At 39.5% G+C, this 16,832-nt stretch overlaps 1 protein-coding gene across 1 annotated transcript in view; it reads right to left on the reverse strand.

The window, feature by feature from the left end:
• The window catches only part of BMPER (BMP binding endothelial regulator), a 210,602-nt gene that overhangs the window by 166,233 nt on the left and 27,537 nt on the right, over window positions 1-16,832 (reverse strand). The window contains exon 3 of the mRNA XM_074986058.1: window positions 6,881-6,980. Coding sequence (XP_074842159.1) covers window positions 6,881-6,980 — 100 coding nt within the window. The remainder of the gene's footprint in view (window positions 1-6,880; window positions 6,981-16,832) is intronic.

Raw genomic sequence — 16,832 nt, forward strand, 5'->3', positions numbered from 1 at the left:
ATGCTGCAGCAGGAAATGGTGTGATCTTCATTTCTTTTTTTGTGCGGTTACTGATGCAGTGAATTATGGGATAGTGATTGGAATTCTGGGATTCCAACATGAAACACCCACAAGCAACTGGGGCTAAGGCAATGTGGGATAGGTACCCATAATGCAGTGTTCATGCTGTTGAACTTGCATGGGGCAACAGCGATGCAGAGATTTGACATGGACAAAAGGTGGGTCGAATTTCAAGAAGCTTTGTGGACACTTTATTCGAATTCATGATATTGAGATTAAGTATTTGATTTTATTGTATATCGAATTTATCTCATAGTGTAGATGCAGCCTCAGTGAGATTATATTTGCTAGCATAGTGGAAGTGGACATAATAGAACCATACATCTGCTGCCTTCCGCCCTCAACCTCTTGGCCGCTGAATTTACCTTCACAGATACTCTGAATTTCATCTGTATGTGATCAAATTCACTCCATTTGTTTTGTTTTAAGATTTGACATAAACACAGTAAAAGAAGAAAATATGTGATTAGCATGCCACTTGTTTCTGAACTCGTACAGTCTTTAAACAATGGAGAATGTCATATTTTATACAATAGCTAGGCACAAAAAATGGGATCTATACACAAGTGAAGCTTTTGAAAGTCTTACCACAGAAGTATCTCAAGTTCCTAGAGCTCAGGCTCCATCTGAAACTCAAACATCTACAAAGCAATTTGACTGCAGCCTGAGCCCTACAAGCCCCTGTCAGCTGACCCAAGCCAATCATAGGTTTTTAATTACTGTGTAGACCACCCACAGCAGCCAGAACAAGATGCTTCTGTGGAAGGTGTAAAAGTGGTCAAATGTCGGATAATCTGGCCCTCCACACTCCTACTCAGACATGTTAAGGCTCATCCTAATCTTCCAAAACTATAGACTGTTTTAAACCCTGAAAATTTAGATTACCACAAACAAAAGATATCACAAAACTTAATATCCCTTCCAAAATTGTGTTTTCATGAATATTAACAACTTGTGATATTTTAGTATGCACGAAGCTATGTGATAATCTGGTTTTATGGTGAAATAAGATTATTTTTAAGGCTTATCTATGGAGCATGTGTGTCACAGACACTTAAATCATTACCGATTTTTTTTAAATTAACCACCAACAGTGAACAGAACAAATTGCATATAAAGACAAGTGAAAGATAGCCCCAGACACCCTCAGATAGCAGTGGGCAGTAACTGACCCGCTGGCCAGACACAGGTCACAAGGGTCAGGCACCAGTGGGACACTACCACTGTATTTACCAGCACTTCCGCAGGTATGGGCATGGTCCCATTGTCTGTAAATCACCATTCCTGGCCAATGAGAGCTGCGGGAAGCATTGCCCTGGTCGCCTACACTGCTTCCTGCAGTTCCCATTGGCTGGGAACAGTAATATGCAACCAATAGGAGCTTTAAGCACCTATACCCACAGAGGCACAGGTAAATACAGCACTGGCAGCCAACCGCATCCATCTTATTGCCAACCCCTGGCCTAAAACAAACACCTATTGCCTATAACATACCACATCTTTGCACAGCACTCTCATTGCCATCCAGAGGAGATGCACATGAGCAGGAGCAAAGAGCAGAGTATGGCTCACAGTTATAGCACCCGTATTTTATCCACCTATGATCCACTAATAAAGAACACTTATTCATAAAAATAATTTATTTTTAGGGACAGAGAGAGCCCCACATTAAATGCCATCTGTCCAGCTAAATGTGAAAAAGCTAATCTGTTTCTATAACCTTCAATGACCTCATATGTTGTCATTCAATTAAATATATTAAATAAAATGAGAGAAGAGAAAAGGCATTTACACACACCCCCGTAATACAGTGACAGGACATATTAGACATGGCTTCAGGCTGAAAGCCACTGTTCTATGGTAACAAGAACCTTTCACAGACACCCCCCGTACGAAATCTACATATCCCCTTTCCTGCCCCCCTACTACACCACCAGGTCCACAGACCACAGATTGAAGGCTACTGGTTTAAGGGTAATATCTTGTTTTTTATCTCAGCAGCTTTTATCTGATGCTCACTTTCTTTTTCATTGCATAGGCCGGGGGAAGGTTTTTGCTGTTTTAGTGAGAGCAGAGAAGAACTGCTAGAAGACATACCACATGTAAGTGTACAATTAATAGCAAGGGCTCACTGCTCGGTATGCAGATAAGAGCAGGAAAATTTCTTCCACGATGTTTTGAATTCTGATTTTTTTTACATAGGTATGCAACAGAGGGCTCAGTTGGACACACAATCGAATAAATAAAATTCTACATTCAACGGCTGTGGTGACATTGGCTACCCCATGGGAAGTATTGCACCCCATTTGGACACCTCCCACATAATAAAACACCTAGATGTCCTGCCTACTTTTGTGCCCATCACAAACTGATTGACTCTGGCTTCCTCTTTCACACACAAAGCCAATTTTGAAATGATACTCCCTCTCTTTTGTTTGTGATATTATAGACACCTTTATGTCCCAAATGATAGTAGCTAAATTTCTATATAAGGTTGGGAAAATTGGCATTAATAAAGAACATTAAATGGGAAATTAGTAACAATCCCTATGTTCTGGTTGCTCTGTTGTAAAAAGATTCTGGTGACTCTTTTTCAGAATCTTCAATGCTATTATTAACAGTAACAGAGAGGCAGCCATGTTAGTCTATTCTAACAAAAGAAAACATCAGTCACGTAGTACTTTAAAGACTAACAAAATGATTTATTTCGAAAGCTCATCACTGAATAAATCATTTTGTTAGTCTTAAAAGTGATACATTACTATTACTATTAACAAGCAATCCTGTAGCACCTTAAAGATTCACAAATTTATTTGGCAATGAGCTTTCATGGGTAAGATGCACTTCCTCAGATTTTGAAGTAGACAAAATCTACTCTCCAGTTTGTCTGCTCCAAAACCTAAGGAAGGAGGTCTTACCCACAAAAACTCATTGCCCAAAAAATGCACTAAGTCTTTAAGCAGCTGCAAGACTTCCTGTTATTCATTAAGTTACAGACTAACACTAAGCTAGGGGGTCAGGTAGGTACATTGGAGGGTAGAGATAGGGTCCAGAGTGACCTAGACAAATTGGAGGATTGGGCCAAAAGAAATGTGATGAGGTTCAACAAGGAGAAGTGCAGAGTCCTGCACTTGGGATGGAAGAAGCCCAAGAACGGTTACAGGCTGGGGACCAACTGGCTAAGCAGCAGTGCAGCAGAAAAGGACCTGCAGATTATAGTGGATGAGAGGCTGGGTATGAGTCAACAGTGTGCCCTTGTAGCCAAGAAGGATAACGGCATATGGGGTGCATTAGAGAAGTATTTCCAGCAGATCTAGAAAAGTTATTATTCCCCTCTATTCAGTACTGGTGAGGCCTCATCTGGAGTATTACATCCAGTTCTGGGGCCTCCAGTATAGAAAGGATGAGAATGCATTGGAGAGGGTTCAACAGAGGGCAAAAAAAATGGTTAAGAGTCTGGAGCACACGATCTGTGAGGAGAGGCTGAGAAATTTGGACTTATTAGTATGTAGAAGAGAAGACGGAGGGCTGATTTGATAGCAGCCTTCAACTTCCTGAAAGGCGGCTCTAAAGAGGATGGAGAGAGATTCTCAGTGGTGACAGATAGCAGAACCCAGCAGATCTTGGGGGGTCACCATATGGGAAAGGAGCTTCCCTGGTTTCCTGGGTAGAAGGCAAAAGACACAAAGCAAGAAAGGTGGCTTTCCACAAAGACATGCCCCAGAGGCTTATTTCTACCCCTGCCGACTCCCGTGGCTCAAAGGACTTTATCTGCTAGCAGCTACCCCAAATAATTCTGTAGCTCATCCAGTGCTGAAGGTTTGAGATTCAAACCTTGCTGATGATATATGGTATGGGAGGGAGGTGACTCCAATTTTGCCTGACAGCTGTTAACTTTTTTTTTCACTTTTAAAATACAACACATACCATATAAAATTTTATTATTTAAGTGGAAAATGCCAAGCCCTCAAGAATAGGACATTCCAGAATGTAAGGTTCCCCCTGAAAATATAATTCTGCCCCTCGTACAAATGCATTATGATGAAGTTTAAAATTACTTAAAAGGAAAAGACCTACAAAAGGGGTGGAAACTTAAGGTTGTTTGGGCAAACTTAATTTTTTTGCATTTCCTAAATTTTTAGTCCTAGAATTCTCAACTTTAATGTTTTAACTTGGATTTTGTATGTAATATTTTTTATGTAATGTTACATGCACACAAGCAATCATCTATGCTTTGTATGAAAATATGGATTGGATTTCCAACCAGTTCAAACCATAGTTTAGGAATTTTATGCTGTAAAGCTAAAACAATATATAATTTAGTCTTTGCGTCAGTGAAACTTGTGACTTTAAATTCATCCATTTTTAGGAAATAGTTTAATTTTAGTGTCATTTTAACATGGGTCTCTCCATTTCCTTGGCTTAAAGAAAATGTCAGACATATCAAAGGATTTGGGTTTGCCAGGCACGTTCAAAAATCTAAGCTGCACCGCAGAAGCAAAGCGTAAACAGATCAAACATCAAATGCCTTTAACCGTCCAGCAAAAATACATATCCATCATGTCTCTTCTGCCTGAATTATAGAAGTAACCTACTTTCTTGCCATTATATTTTTTTTCTGGCAGGGTGGCAAAATGTTTGCATTGGGTTTGGGATTCAGAATTCCCCAGCAATTTATTCTACCCTACTTCCTTCACAGAGTCACCCCCACCACTGCTGGGGAGTCAAAAAATAAAATTTAAAGACAAGAGAAAGTAAAAGCTGTCTGAATCTGAAATTCTTTACTTCATCAACTGACTACCCCTCAGAAGTCTCTCAACAGTTTCACAATGTTTTACAGCATATGACTTCACTATTAAAAAAGACAAAATTTCTACTGCTTTTAATTACAATTTTTTTCACTTTATGTACATATATGATGATTGTGTAAAGAGCATACTTCTTTATTACCACAATTCATTTATTCGACAGTATGGGATTAAAAAAAATAGTGGCAATTTAATTATTCACTAACTCAATTTCTAAAGTACTTTTAAGATTAAAAAAAAAAATCTAGCTGAGAACTAAGCATGTGTTCTTTGCATTGGTGCCTAGATCCTATTTTAGGAAATTTTAGTTTAAATTATCACCAGATGCAAGTAGGGTTTAGTAAACTCTAAAGTTTTTACAAGACTTATGGCTCATTGCTATCTTGTACATTAATAGGATTCAGCAACACAAAACACTCTGGGTTGGTGAGGGAGATGCTTGTTTTGAAACAGAAATTTTAGCAGCTGCCATAATGTTTTCTGTACTGGAATTCTCTTTTTCTTCACTGAAAAAAGAGGGTAAGGTGCTTTTGGAAGCATATGGAGTAAGTATTTGCATAGTTATTCACTTGGATGGCAAAGACAGCCAGAAACCTACAAGCCCAAAGGTGTGAAATGGGAAGTTTCTAATATGGGGAAGAAAGATTAGAAGCCTGCTTGTACGTTCAAACCTGCTACCACTTCACTTCTGACCACAGCAACCTCTCATAGATGTTAGCTGTGTGAGGTGAGTAATATGGCCAATTCTTTACATTGTTTGATCATGACAGCAAACAACAAAAACATACAGAAAACAAGTTAAGGAAAAGGAAGGGTGAATTACTCCATATCAGAGGGGGAATTATTTGGGAGGCAGGATAGAAGAGTAATGAATGTTCAATAAGGTCCCAGCAACAAGGACTCTTCAGCTGCGTCTACACGTGCACGCTACTTCGAAGTAGCGGCACCAACTTCGAAATAGCGCCCGTCGCGTCTACACGCGTCGGGCGCTATTTTGAAGTTAACTTCGACGTTAGGCGGCGAGACGTCGAAGTCGCTAACCTCATGAGGAGATAGGAATAGCGCCCTACTTCGACGTTCAATGTCGAAGTAGGGACCGTGTAGACGATCCGCGTCCTGCAACGTCGAAATTGCTGGGTCCTCCATGGCGGCCATCAGCTGGGGGGTTGAGAGATGCTCTCTCTCCAGCCCCTGCGGGGCTCTATGGTCACCGTGGGCAGCAGCCCTTAGCCCAGGGCTTCTGGCTGCTTCTGCGGCAGCTGGGGATCTATGCTGCAGGCACAGGGTCTGCAACCAGTTGTCAGCTCTGTGTATCTTGTGTTGTTTAGTGCAACTGTGTCTGGGAGGGGCCCTTTAAGGGAGTGGCTGGCTGTTGAGTCCGCCCTGTGACCCTGTCTGTAGCTGTGCCTGGCATCCCTATTTCGATGTGTGCTACTTTGACGTGTAGATGTTCCCTCGCTGCGCCTATTTCGATGTTGGGCTGAGCAACGTCGAAGTTGAACATCGACGTTGCCGGCTCTGGAGGACGTGTAGACGTTATTCATCGAAATAGACTATTTCGATGTCGCAACATCGAAATAAGCTATTTCGATGTTGGCTGCACGTGTAGATGTAGCCTTCATCTTCTGAGGGAAACTTGGCAGTCCTGCCAAATGTTTGGAGTCTGTTTCAAGTAACTCTATCAAGGTTTTGTTTCCATATGGTGCTTAGCCTCACATTGGCATCCTTCTGCTGGGAATAATAAGACTATAATTCTATCATAATAATAAAGCACTAAAATGGAAACACAATGTGTTTAGTGCATTGTGATACCTTGGAAAGTAGCAAAATTAAACACATTCATATTATGTCTCTCCTCACAGCTTGGTGCTTTCTTAAAATTACTACCATGGGGGTGGGGTGCACCATAACCAGAGATCTAAAGCTTTTGACTTCACACTACATCTGGCAAAACAAATTCAAGAATGTAGAAACTTTTAATAACATGAGAGAGTATACGAAGGAAACAGCACCTTTGCATTGCTCACAGCAGGCTCCTCTTTGCTTAATGACCAGAGAACACTCCTTGGAAAGCACTGGACACTTCTCTCGTTTGCATGTCACTTCCTTGTTCTAGGCAAAAAAAAGGCAAAAGTTGTTGAAAGCAAAAATCCAACATTTGTTCTCCATTTCATGACACTCAGAAAGTGAAATATGGATTTAGTAAGTCACTCCCTGCTGGACTAGAGACCTCTGTGATTTAAAGTCATCAGAAATCCCCTCACAGACAATATTTTCCCCGTGTGGTATATTCTGAGAAGACGGGACAAAGGTATATGGGGCGAATCATAAGGAGATCACACCTAGATAAAGTAATTCCAAAAGAAATGTAGGATTCCTTTTCCCATTCTAATGTTACTTTCTGGTATACTGTAGAAATGATAATATTTTTGTAAACTATATTTCAAACTATTAGACTACCTGGTCCAAGACTTCCTTGTGTGAACAAAAATATTTGCACACAACTGTCCAACAGCCCTGAACAGTGCAGTGAATTACAGTGCAAGAGTCTAAAGTTCCAAGCCAAATAATAATGAGGTTGGTTTTGAATCAATTCAGTTTAAAAAAAGAAATATAAATGCCACACTGATGCAGGGGCAGCTCTCTTGATAATAGAGCCATATTAGTAAAAGTGTTTTAAGCACTTTCATTTGCCGTTATTTCTAAAATGACAGCAGTTTTAAATACAGAAAAGCCTCAGAGTTATGAACACTTTGGAAAAGGAGGTTGTTCATAAATCTGAAGCATTTGTAACTCTGAACAAAACATCTTGGTCATTTTTTCAGATATTTACAACTAAACATTGGCTTAATACAGCTTTGAAACTTCACGATGCAGGAGAAAAAACGCTGCTTTTAACCATTGAAATTTAACTGAGTCAAGCACAGAAACAGTTTGCTTTAAAACTTACCTTGTCAAATATTTGTTTTTAAACATTCTTTTTTTAGCAGTTTACATTTAACACAATACTGTACTGTGTTGGCTTTCTGTGGGGGGAGGGTCTCTGGCGATGATTGCGTACTTCGGGTTCCAAACCAGGTATGTGGTTCACTGGTCAGCTCAGAACTCTGAGGTTCTACTGTGCATGCACACATACAGAGCTTAAGCTCAACCCAAGCCAGTATTTTCAAACCCATGGGATCGCTGGGGTACCCATCGTTGGCAGAAGCCCCGAGCTCCAGGGCTCTAGGAAATGGTCATGAAGAATTTAAGCCCTGTGCACAGAATAATGCACAAAATTAAACTCATCGGCTGCACTGGGACTTAAACTTATGTCCCACTGTAGCTGATAGGATTTAAACATATGCTTAAAGTTCAGCACATGCTTAATCATTTGCTAAATACATAGGGGGATTAGGCACATGTTTAGGTGCTTTGCTAAATCAAGGCCCTAATATAGCTAGACTTATTTGGGGTTGATTTTGCTGGAATATCTCCTGAAGAACAGATTTCATGCCTCATGAGAGGAAGCGGTAACTAGTGCTGCTTAATTGGGAGAGTGATAGAAACAGCAACCAGTCTACTTACATGTGATACATCTGCCCAGCATTACAGGGTTAATCAGCGTTTAACCAGGTGTCATGTGTGATATTCTAAAATCCAGTCTTTCAATATTTAATTTGCAAAACACCAATTAACAGATGACATAATGAATAATTTGTATTCAATAAATGTTTTCTTCACTTAAGAGCCTAGTACTGCACCTGTGTGCTGAGTGAACTAAAATATCTTGAATTTCAATAAAAATTGAGACATTTGGGCTCTTCTTATAGCAATTCAATATTTTCCAGTATTGAGACCATATTATTGCTTTAAAGGTATAATTTTTGCATTCCCTAATATTTTTGTACTTAAACGTAACAGTTTCTATATTGCGTTAACATACGAGTTTTGATTTTCCACTGTCATTCACCTTACACCTACCCTGCACTGGTGTACATTACTACACAAAATGCATGGCAGCAGAAAACCATGGCCATGGTTAGTTTTGCATTTCATTTACAGTAAAAGACTGTGTGGCATGCACACACACTTGATAATACAGACACAGCCATATACTCAGCTGACATAAACTGATGCAGTCAACAGCGACTTCAGCAGAGCAACCACCATCCCAGAATTTTCTAATGCGTCGTCTCTCAGCACACAGCCAAATAATCAAGAACAATTCTTCAGAAATATATAAATAAATCTTTTTTTGTGGTTGTCCAGACGTGAGCTGGCACAAAAGCCGTTAAAGGTTCTCCTCTCCTCGCCCCGCCTCCAAATTATTTAGTTTAAAATCCTGCTCAACTTCCCACCCCTCAAGAAAACCCTAGCAAAATAAATAAGCTCTGCTACGTGACCCGCATGCGATCATATCAGGGTTCTGTCATACCAAGGGCTATGTCTATACTAGAGGGTTTTGTCGACAAAACCCAGGGAGCATTCAGATCCCCAGGGCATTCTGTCAATAGTAAATCAACTGAATGCAGCACTATTGTCAACAGCTGTATCCCATTCCACACGAGGCATAATGCCTCTGTTGATAGATGGCTGATCTGGACTTTCCTGGGGGCCCTCTGTCTACAGACAGGGTTTCCAGGACACTGGGCAGCCCCTGTCTGCTGTGCTTCTGCTTGGCCGTTTTGCCGATAGAGTGGCTGGGCAGCCTGGCCACTCTCTGTCGATGGAGTGGATCAATCTTTCCATCCACTTGGCAGTTTGGCCACCATCTGTCAACAGAAGTTTTGTCAGAAGGTATTTTCCGACATAAACTTCTGTCGATAAATGGCTGTAATCTAGACATGGCCAAGGAGCCAACCTGGTGCTGAACTGTTTGCATGAGCGCTCATTTTATCCCCTCTGTCATGGAATCATGAGGGATGCCAGCAGTTCCCTAAATCCATCAAGAAACAAACAATATAGGGCTTTATACCTTAGCCACCTGACAACAACTGGTAGCCACCAGAGACCACATATTTGATGTGCTTCATGTGGAAAATCCCACGTAAGTGGACAGCTACATTCTGCACTTCTACAAATTGCTGAGTTTCTCAAGCTGTAGTCCCACATGCTGCATGTTTCAGCGATCCTATTTCAAAGTGACAGTATAATACAAAGATATTAGCTAGGTGGTCAGCACCCAAGGAGAACATACAATCCTCTTGACCTGTGCCAATTGCTGAGCAGCATTCTTGTCAAGTATTGTTACTTATACACCTCAGACTTTCTTAATAATAGGTTGTTATAATTTAAGCTGTGCCCTCAAACTGTTCAGAAATCATTAAACTACCCAACAGAGTAAAACAATTGTATATTATACTGCTACAAGGAAAAAGCCAGGGACCAAGGTGGAGTATACCACTAAATATAAGAAAAACTTACATAGGAATGCACATTGCTAAAGCCCTCCATTTACAGTTCTTATTTTGTTGAGTTTTTCCCAAAATTGTATCTGTGTTCATTGTCACAACAAAGGCAGGTCACAATTAGTGTCAAAACTTTTAATAATTTTCTTAGTAAATGTCAGGGTTTATTGTGGTGGCTGGAAAAACGGGGGAGGAGGGTGCAGGCGCAGAATTCAGTTGACTAATGCTTTGAACCCTGGTCATCAATGTAATTTGCTGCAGAACTAAAACAGAACCCAAAACACAGCGCCACCTCTGAGTTTAAGACAAAATGTGTGTTTAATATCCAGATAACATTTTTCATTTAAATAAACAATTTAGTGTTATAGATGTAGAACTACTAGCCTATAAATATTTACTTTTAATAATTGGGCCACACCAATTTTAGCACATACACTCAACTTCAGCCTTTTCTCCTGTTTCAGTTTTATTTACAAAACTTTTGAATATTTCCTTATGCTCTGAAACATACTCGCATACAGATTTTCACATTCTGTCCATTTTAGTGTATGACATCTTTAAACCATTATCTGCTAACAGTGTGAAATCTCTATGTGGTGGTTGTGAGATTCAGCAGTACATTTAGATCTATGTGCATTCAGGAGCTTGCAAGCATTCCCTGTGGGTATCTTCTAGACTGATAGGTAGCCTTACTTCAACAGGCAGATTTACCTAAACAGATAGACTAATGTGTGATTGTAACATATGTATCTTGTGCAACTGGATTACATTCACCTATTTTACATATATATATATAAAATAAACGTGTTACTCCCTTGCTCAGTGCTAGGCTGCTCGGTGTTACTGACAATCATAGCAGAATACAAAAGATTGGGGAGCTACTATTAACTAAGCAGTGCACAATCCGCTTCTTTTTCAGTTTGAACCAATTCTTATAAAAATGTCCTGGGTTTTACGAAAAGCGCTATTAATTTTTTCTGACTTTTTCCATGTCTTTTATACCATTCAAATATACAACATATATAAAATTAGGAAAAATATATATAATAAATATATATAAATATAGTTTATATAATAACATATATATTCTTCTAATATTGTATATATATATATTTGATGTGGTTCATGTGGAATATAAAATATTAGGAGAATATATATATATGTTATTATATAAACTATATTTATATATATTTATTATATATATTTTTCCTAATTTTATATATGTTGTATATTTGAATGATATAAAAGACATGTGGAAAGAGTCAGAAAAAAATAATAGTACTTTTTGTAAAACCCAGGAAATTTTTTGTAAGAATTGGTTCAAACTGAAAAAGAAGCGGCTTGTCCATTGCCTAGTTAATAGTAGGTTCTCAATCTTTTGTTTTCTGCTATGATTGTCAATTACACTGAGCAACCTAGCACTGAGCAAGGATATAAAACAAGCACATATTTATTTTTTTAAGTTTAATTTTGCTACTTGAAATTCCTGTCTTAAATTTAGCCCTCTGAAGTAAGCTCCACCTATAATTACTGGCCCAGTTCATTAAGTGACACAGGTGGACATTTACCAGATGCTAGTGTATCTCTCGATGGATTTTATGGTTTAATTAGAGACTGAAAAAAATCAAAGAGTAGGAAAATGTCAATTAGAAAACTGAAGCACAGGAGGCTGTTCATATCATCCATTTCTATTTGCTTCCATTTGCTTCCTATGGCCGTGTTCATGGTGCTTGTGAAGGATGATGGAAACCTTTTCTCACACGCATCTTAGACTTAATAATCACAGCTTTATTCTTCACACAGCCTCTGCCTGATCTGATGAGTAAGCACAAAAGGCTTAATTCTTACACCAGCATGAACCAGGAGTAACATTGAAATCAGTGTAAATGAGAATCAGACGCTAAAATAGGGTTCCCAACCGTCCAGGACTGGCCTGGAGTCTCCTGGAATCAGCATCCATCTGCTGCTGACTACTGAAAGGAATCCTGGAGATTTTAATAGGACATTTTCAGAAAATGGCATTATGTCATGTTAGGGGGAAAAAAATCTCCTGGAACAGCTTCAGTCACAGTTGACAGCCTTACTGTAAAGGTGTTAATTAGTGGGCAGTTGTAGTCAGAAAATATGACTATTGTAACAGCTTGTAACTAGAGCAACAGATTCGCTGCTACACTTCTCCAGTTTTGCACCTCTCCAGCTTTGCAAAGCAACCATAAACCTGGATTTAATCAGCCAGTTAAACTCCGTTTACGGCAGTTTTGCACTGCTGGATTGGCACAAAGCAATCAGAGCACATTAGTGAACTTGGCTCTACAACTTCTTTTTCAGTGCAGTATGCCAAATCCTGTATTTCCTTACACCTGTGTAACACCATTGACTTAAAACTGGTTTGATCCAGGCTGAGATCAGTGTTAGTAGCAACAGAATGAAGCCTACCTGTCTGCTGCCGGGGGACCAAATCCTGAGAGCTGTGTTCTAAACGTTTCAGGTAAATCCTCTTTTAGTTTAATAGAGGGTTATGGTGGAGGGATGCACCATAGTAAAGTGCTACAGATCTGCTTCTTTTTTGTGAAGCTGCAGACTAACACAGCTACCCCTCTTCATTTAATAAAATTTACCTCAGAAAAGGCTGAGAAAAAAACTGAAAGCTTCATCACCCTCTCCTGTGCAAAACATCCAGTAGGAGTTGCAGGAAAAAATCTCCATACCAATAGAAAATTTCCTCATGAATGATTTCCATGGGGGCAATGGGATGAGAGGGGATTTGCCCATATATAATGCAGGTCACTTATTTATAGACTCCATGAATCTCAGGGATCTGCAGGAAGAAAAGGTGATTCAGACAAACCCTGCGTATCCATGGACTTCCTCTTCTCTGTGGCTATATAATTCCACTGAAGCCATACTACCATAGCATTACCAGCTCCACATGGGACCCCCATTGAAAGGGGGAACCACTACTGCAGATAGCAGGAACAGTGACCAAAAGGACTTACACCCACTTTGGATCACCTTGGTTCCCAGACTGCCAGGTTGCTTGCAGGGTAATGGTGCATCCCCCTGACACCATAAACCTACATCCTGCCTTCCACCCACTCCTACACTTAGCATACTAACTCCCTTTCCTCTCACACACAGCCTGACCTTCCTCTAAGTTTGGAGGTGGCTACCTACCCATTCCATACCAAGGACTGGAGATGGGTGTAAAGATGCACATTCTGCTTGCATATAAAGGGAGTACAACATGCTTCTGAGTAAAGGCTTCATGTTTAACCCCTTAAACCTGATTTCAATATGTTTACTTCACTTATTTTCATCAGTACCACAGAACTAGTAAAACAATGGAAGAACAAGTTTGCATTTTACTCTGCTTCATGCCTCATCAATATTTTCCACTATTTCACAATTGTACAATCTTTATTGCTGATGATGAGGATGATGAAAGAGACAGATAAAAACCTGACTTGATTGTCACATACCATGCCACTTCTTAGATCAGAGTTAAGAAAGGCATTTTAGCTAATCTGGGAAACCATTAAAAGAAAAAGGTAATCCCAACATGGAATTTTACAGAATAGCCTTTATCAGTTTCAAAGTTCAAGCAATAATGCAGGTTGAACCTCTCTAGTCTAGTAACCTCTGGACATGACTGGTGCAAAACCAAGGAATTTGCTGGACAACAGGAAGTCAGTATTGTCTAGTAGCATTCCCAACACCTTCACTGTTTACTGGGCTCTTAGAAGACATTTGGGGTAAATTACAGCTAAATAGCACAGAACACTCAGAGTCAGGACTCGTGGCTGTAAACAAACTTTATGGGACCACAGGAAACCTGACCACACCCATAAGAAGACAGCCAGCTAACTAAAATTATGCCAGACCACAGATGTTGCTGGACGAGAGAGTTCTGGGCTAGAGAGGTTCAACCTGTATAAAATTTATCATTCAAAGTCTCCTTCTGGGTGTACATAGAAAGGGGGAAAGCACCACTGACATCACAATTCTAAAGAACAAATATGTCAAATTCAGCGGTTACATTATTGATCTTATTATCTCTGTTAGCAGCTAAACCTACAGGCCCAAACAAAATTAGAGCCACCCTGTGTGTACAAACACACACCAAGAGACAAAACAGAGCCTACAGCCTCAATAGTCAAGACTGACAAAGGGAAAGAAAAGGGAAAGACTATTTATTATATTAGTTTTACTGATGGAGAAATCAAGGCAGGGAAAGATTAAGAGATTTGCTGAAGGTCACACAAGAAGTCTGGGGCTGGCCAAGAATTAAACATAGATATCCTGACTCCACCACCTTAACCATAAAGCCCCCTCTGGGTTTTAACATAAACAAGCACAACTCCCCTCCCCTCAAGCACAACTCCCCTCAACTCATGGAGTTGCACTTGTTACTTCCATGGCTGATTTCAGCCCTTAAACAACTGCTGAATATAGTGTTATGTTGCTTTAGTCATTCAAACAAGTACGTTTTAGCAAAACTCAAGACCAGGGGGACTTGATGTGAAGGAAAGGGTTAACACTGTCTGTGCATATCAGTCATACAACACAGAAGATAAAGCAGGGCTGGTAAATCATTGTTTAGTCTATTGTAGTTGGGTGTTATACAATGCAGATCTCCTAGGCCCATGGTGTGCAAGACTAAGAAGATAAAACATTACCAAACAAGGATGAATTCTTGGAGGATGGGGGTTTCACCCAGCCTTCCAACAGATTGCTTGTAATATGTTCCACAAGTCTGCTTATTTAAATTTTTCTTTCTCCTCCCCATTAATTTTTCAAGAGATGGAGAAGAGAAGGCACCAGCAATTGAACCATATGGATTTTAACAGAAAGCCCTTTCCTTCCAAATAAGTTCCACCTTCTCATAATCATAACATTTCATTACTTGTCCAATCCATACTTTTAAGGAATCACTAACTAGCAGAATGAAGGAGAGCTATATTTCTAAATCTGCATCTGCATTGTCAGTAGTATTTCAGAAGTTGTTAAAAGCTCTCAGACATTTTGGTATTCCTGTTCTTAGAGAAAATCTCTTGGACTGCAACAGGCAGAAGCCAGCTTTTGTGAGAAGATGTTTTGTTTGTTTCGTTAAAAGGACATGCAGGTGAGCAGAAGTACAGAAGAGAAACATGGCTCATAAATACATAAACCCTTGACTAAATCAGAAATCTGGAAGTCAGTCAAAATCCATAATAGGATCCCAAGATTCATAATAAATAACTTGTAATTATAATTCTGCACAATAGTTATTTTAAACAGATGGTTTATGGATTCACATCTGGGATTTTTTTTTAAAATTTATGTTCATGCATACAGAGAGAGGAAGGGAAAAAACAAAACTAGACTGCAGCTAGGTTTGTTTTATTAATGTTTGGGAAAATGTAATTTTTAAAAGAGGATACACTGATTCAGACCAATACTGCCACATCTGATGTAGTTCCCTTGTGACTACTCAGCAAAAGAAATACAGGGTTCATGCTCAGAATCTCAGACTCACATAGAAATTGGTGCTTCAGGAAGTGCTGCAGAGTCTGATTGACTCATCTTTCCCATATTAATTGAGACAAGTACCCGGAGAATTGCATTTCTAATCCATTCAAAAGAAATTTAGATTAGTTTGTTTGGAACCCATTTTTTTTAACCTCTTCCAACCTTGCCACTGAAGTTCACTTCTTCTAAGGGAAAAGGAGATCAAAATTCATATACACAAAAGATAAGTTAGCCAGAGGCTATTTTAAGTTTAGAACTTCATGTTTTCTTTTCTGGAACTTCCTCTCATCATAATATGTCCATCTGCAACTTGTAGCTCATATTTTTACCTTTCATCAAAGAACTCTGTGCACAGTACCCAGGTCTAATGACAACATATATCACGACTAATAGTCGTGAGCTCACATGGTACTGTAAAATAAAATGGCAACATGAAAAGAAAGAGTAAAAAACAAACTGAATGTTTGGCAAAGTCCTTGCATAGGACTTGTGCCAAACCACAGCGTGAAGCGGCAGTCAAATTCTTGATGGATTCCTTATTAGGGCTCTGTAGTTTCACAGAACAGCCACTAGGAGAATTGCTTTCTATAGCCCATGTTCAGCTTGGAAGAGGAAAAGATTAGGAGTCCTTGTTTCTGTACCAAAGTAATCCAGTTAACTGAGGTCTGAGTCCATTGTTTTACAAGTTTGGTTTTGAGACTTATATTCAATGCTATAGATTTTAAATATTTATTCCGTGCCTCTTTATTGAGCAGGGAAAATACTACCTGAACTTTAATTTAAATAAAAAAGTCTATATAAAAAGGGGAAATAAAGGAACACCAAAAGAAAGGTTGATACCAAGGAATAGAAATGTGAGCGAGCATTGATGCCCAATCCTGCAGTTATTACCAACCACTATTTGCTATGGTGATCACACTATTGCACTCTTTGGATCAAGTGTTTTTTTAAACTATGTTTCCATGGAACACTCATGTTCCATGAACAACTCTCAGGTGTGCCGCAAGCATAACACGCTGATGGTATACATGTTCTGTCATTAAAACCAGACACAACGGCTGTGTCT

Source organism: Carettochelys insculpta, chromosome 2 (genome assembly GCF_033958435.1).
Source record: "Carettochelys insculpta isolate YL-2023 chromosome 2, ASM3395843v1, whole genome shotgun sequence".
In the NCBI taxonomy this organism is placed as follows: Eukaryota; Metazoa; Chordata; order Testudines; family Carettochelyidae; genus Carettochelys; species Carettochelys insculpta.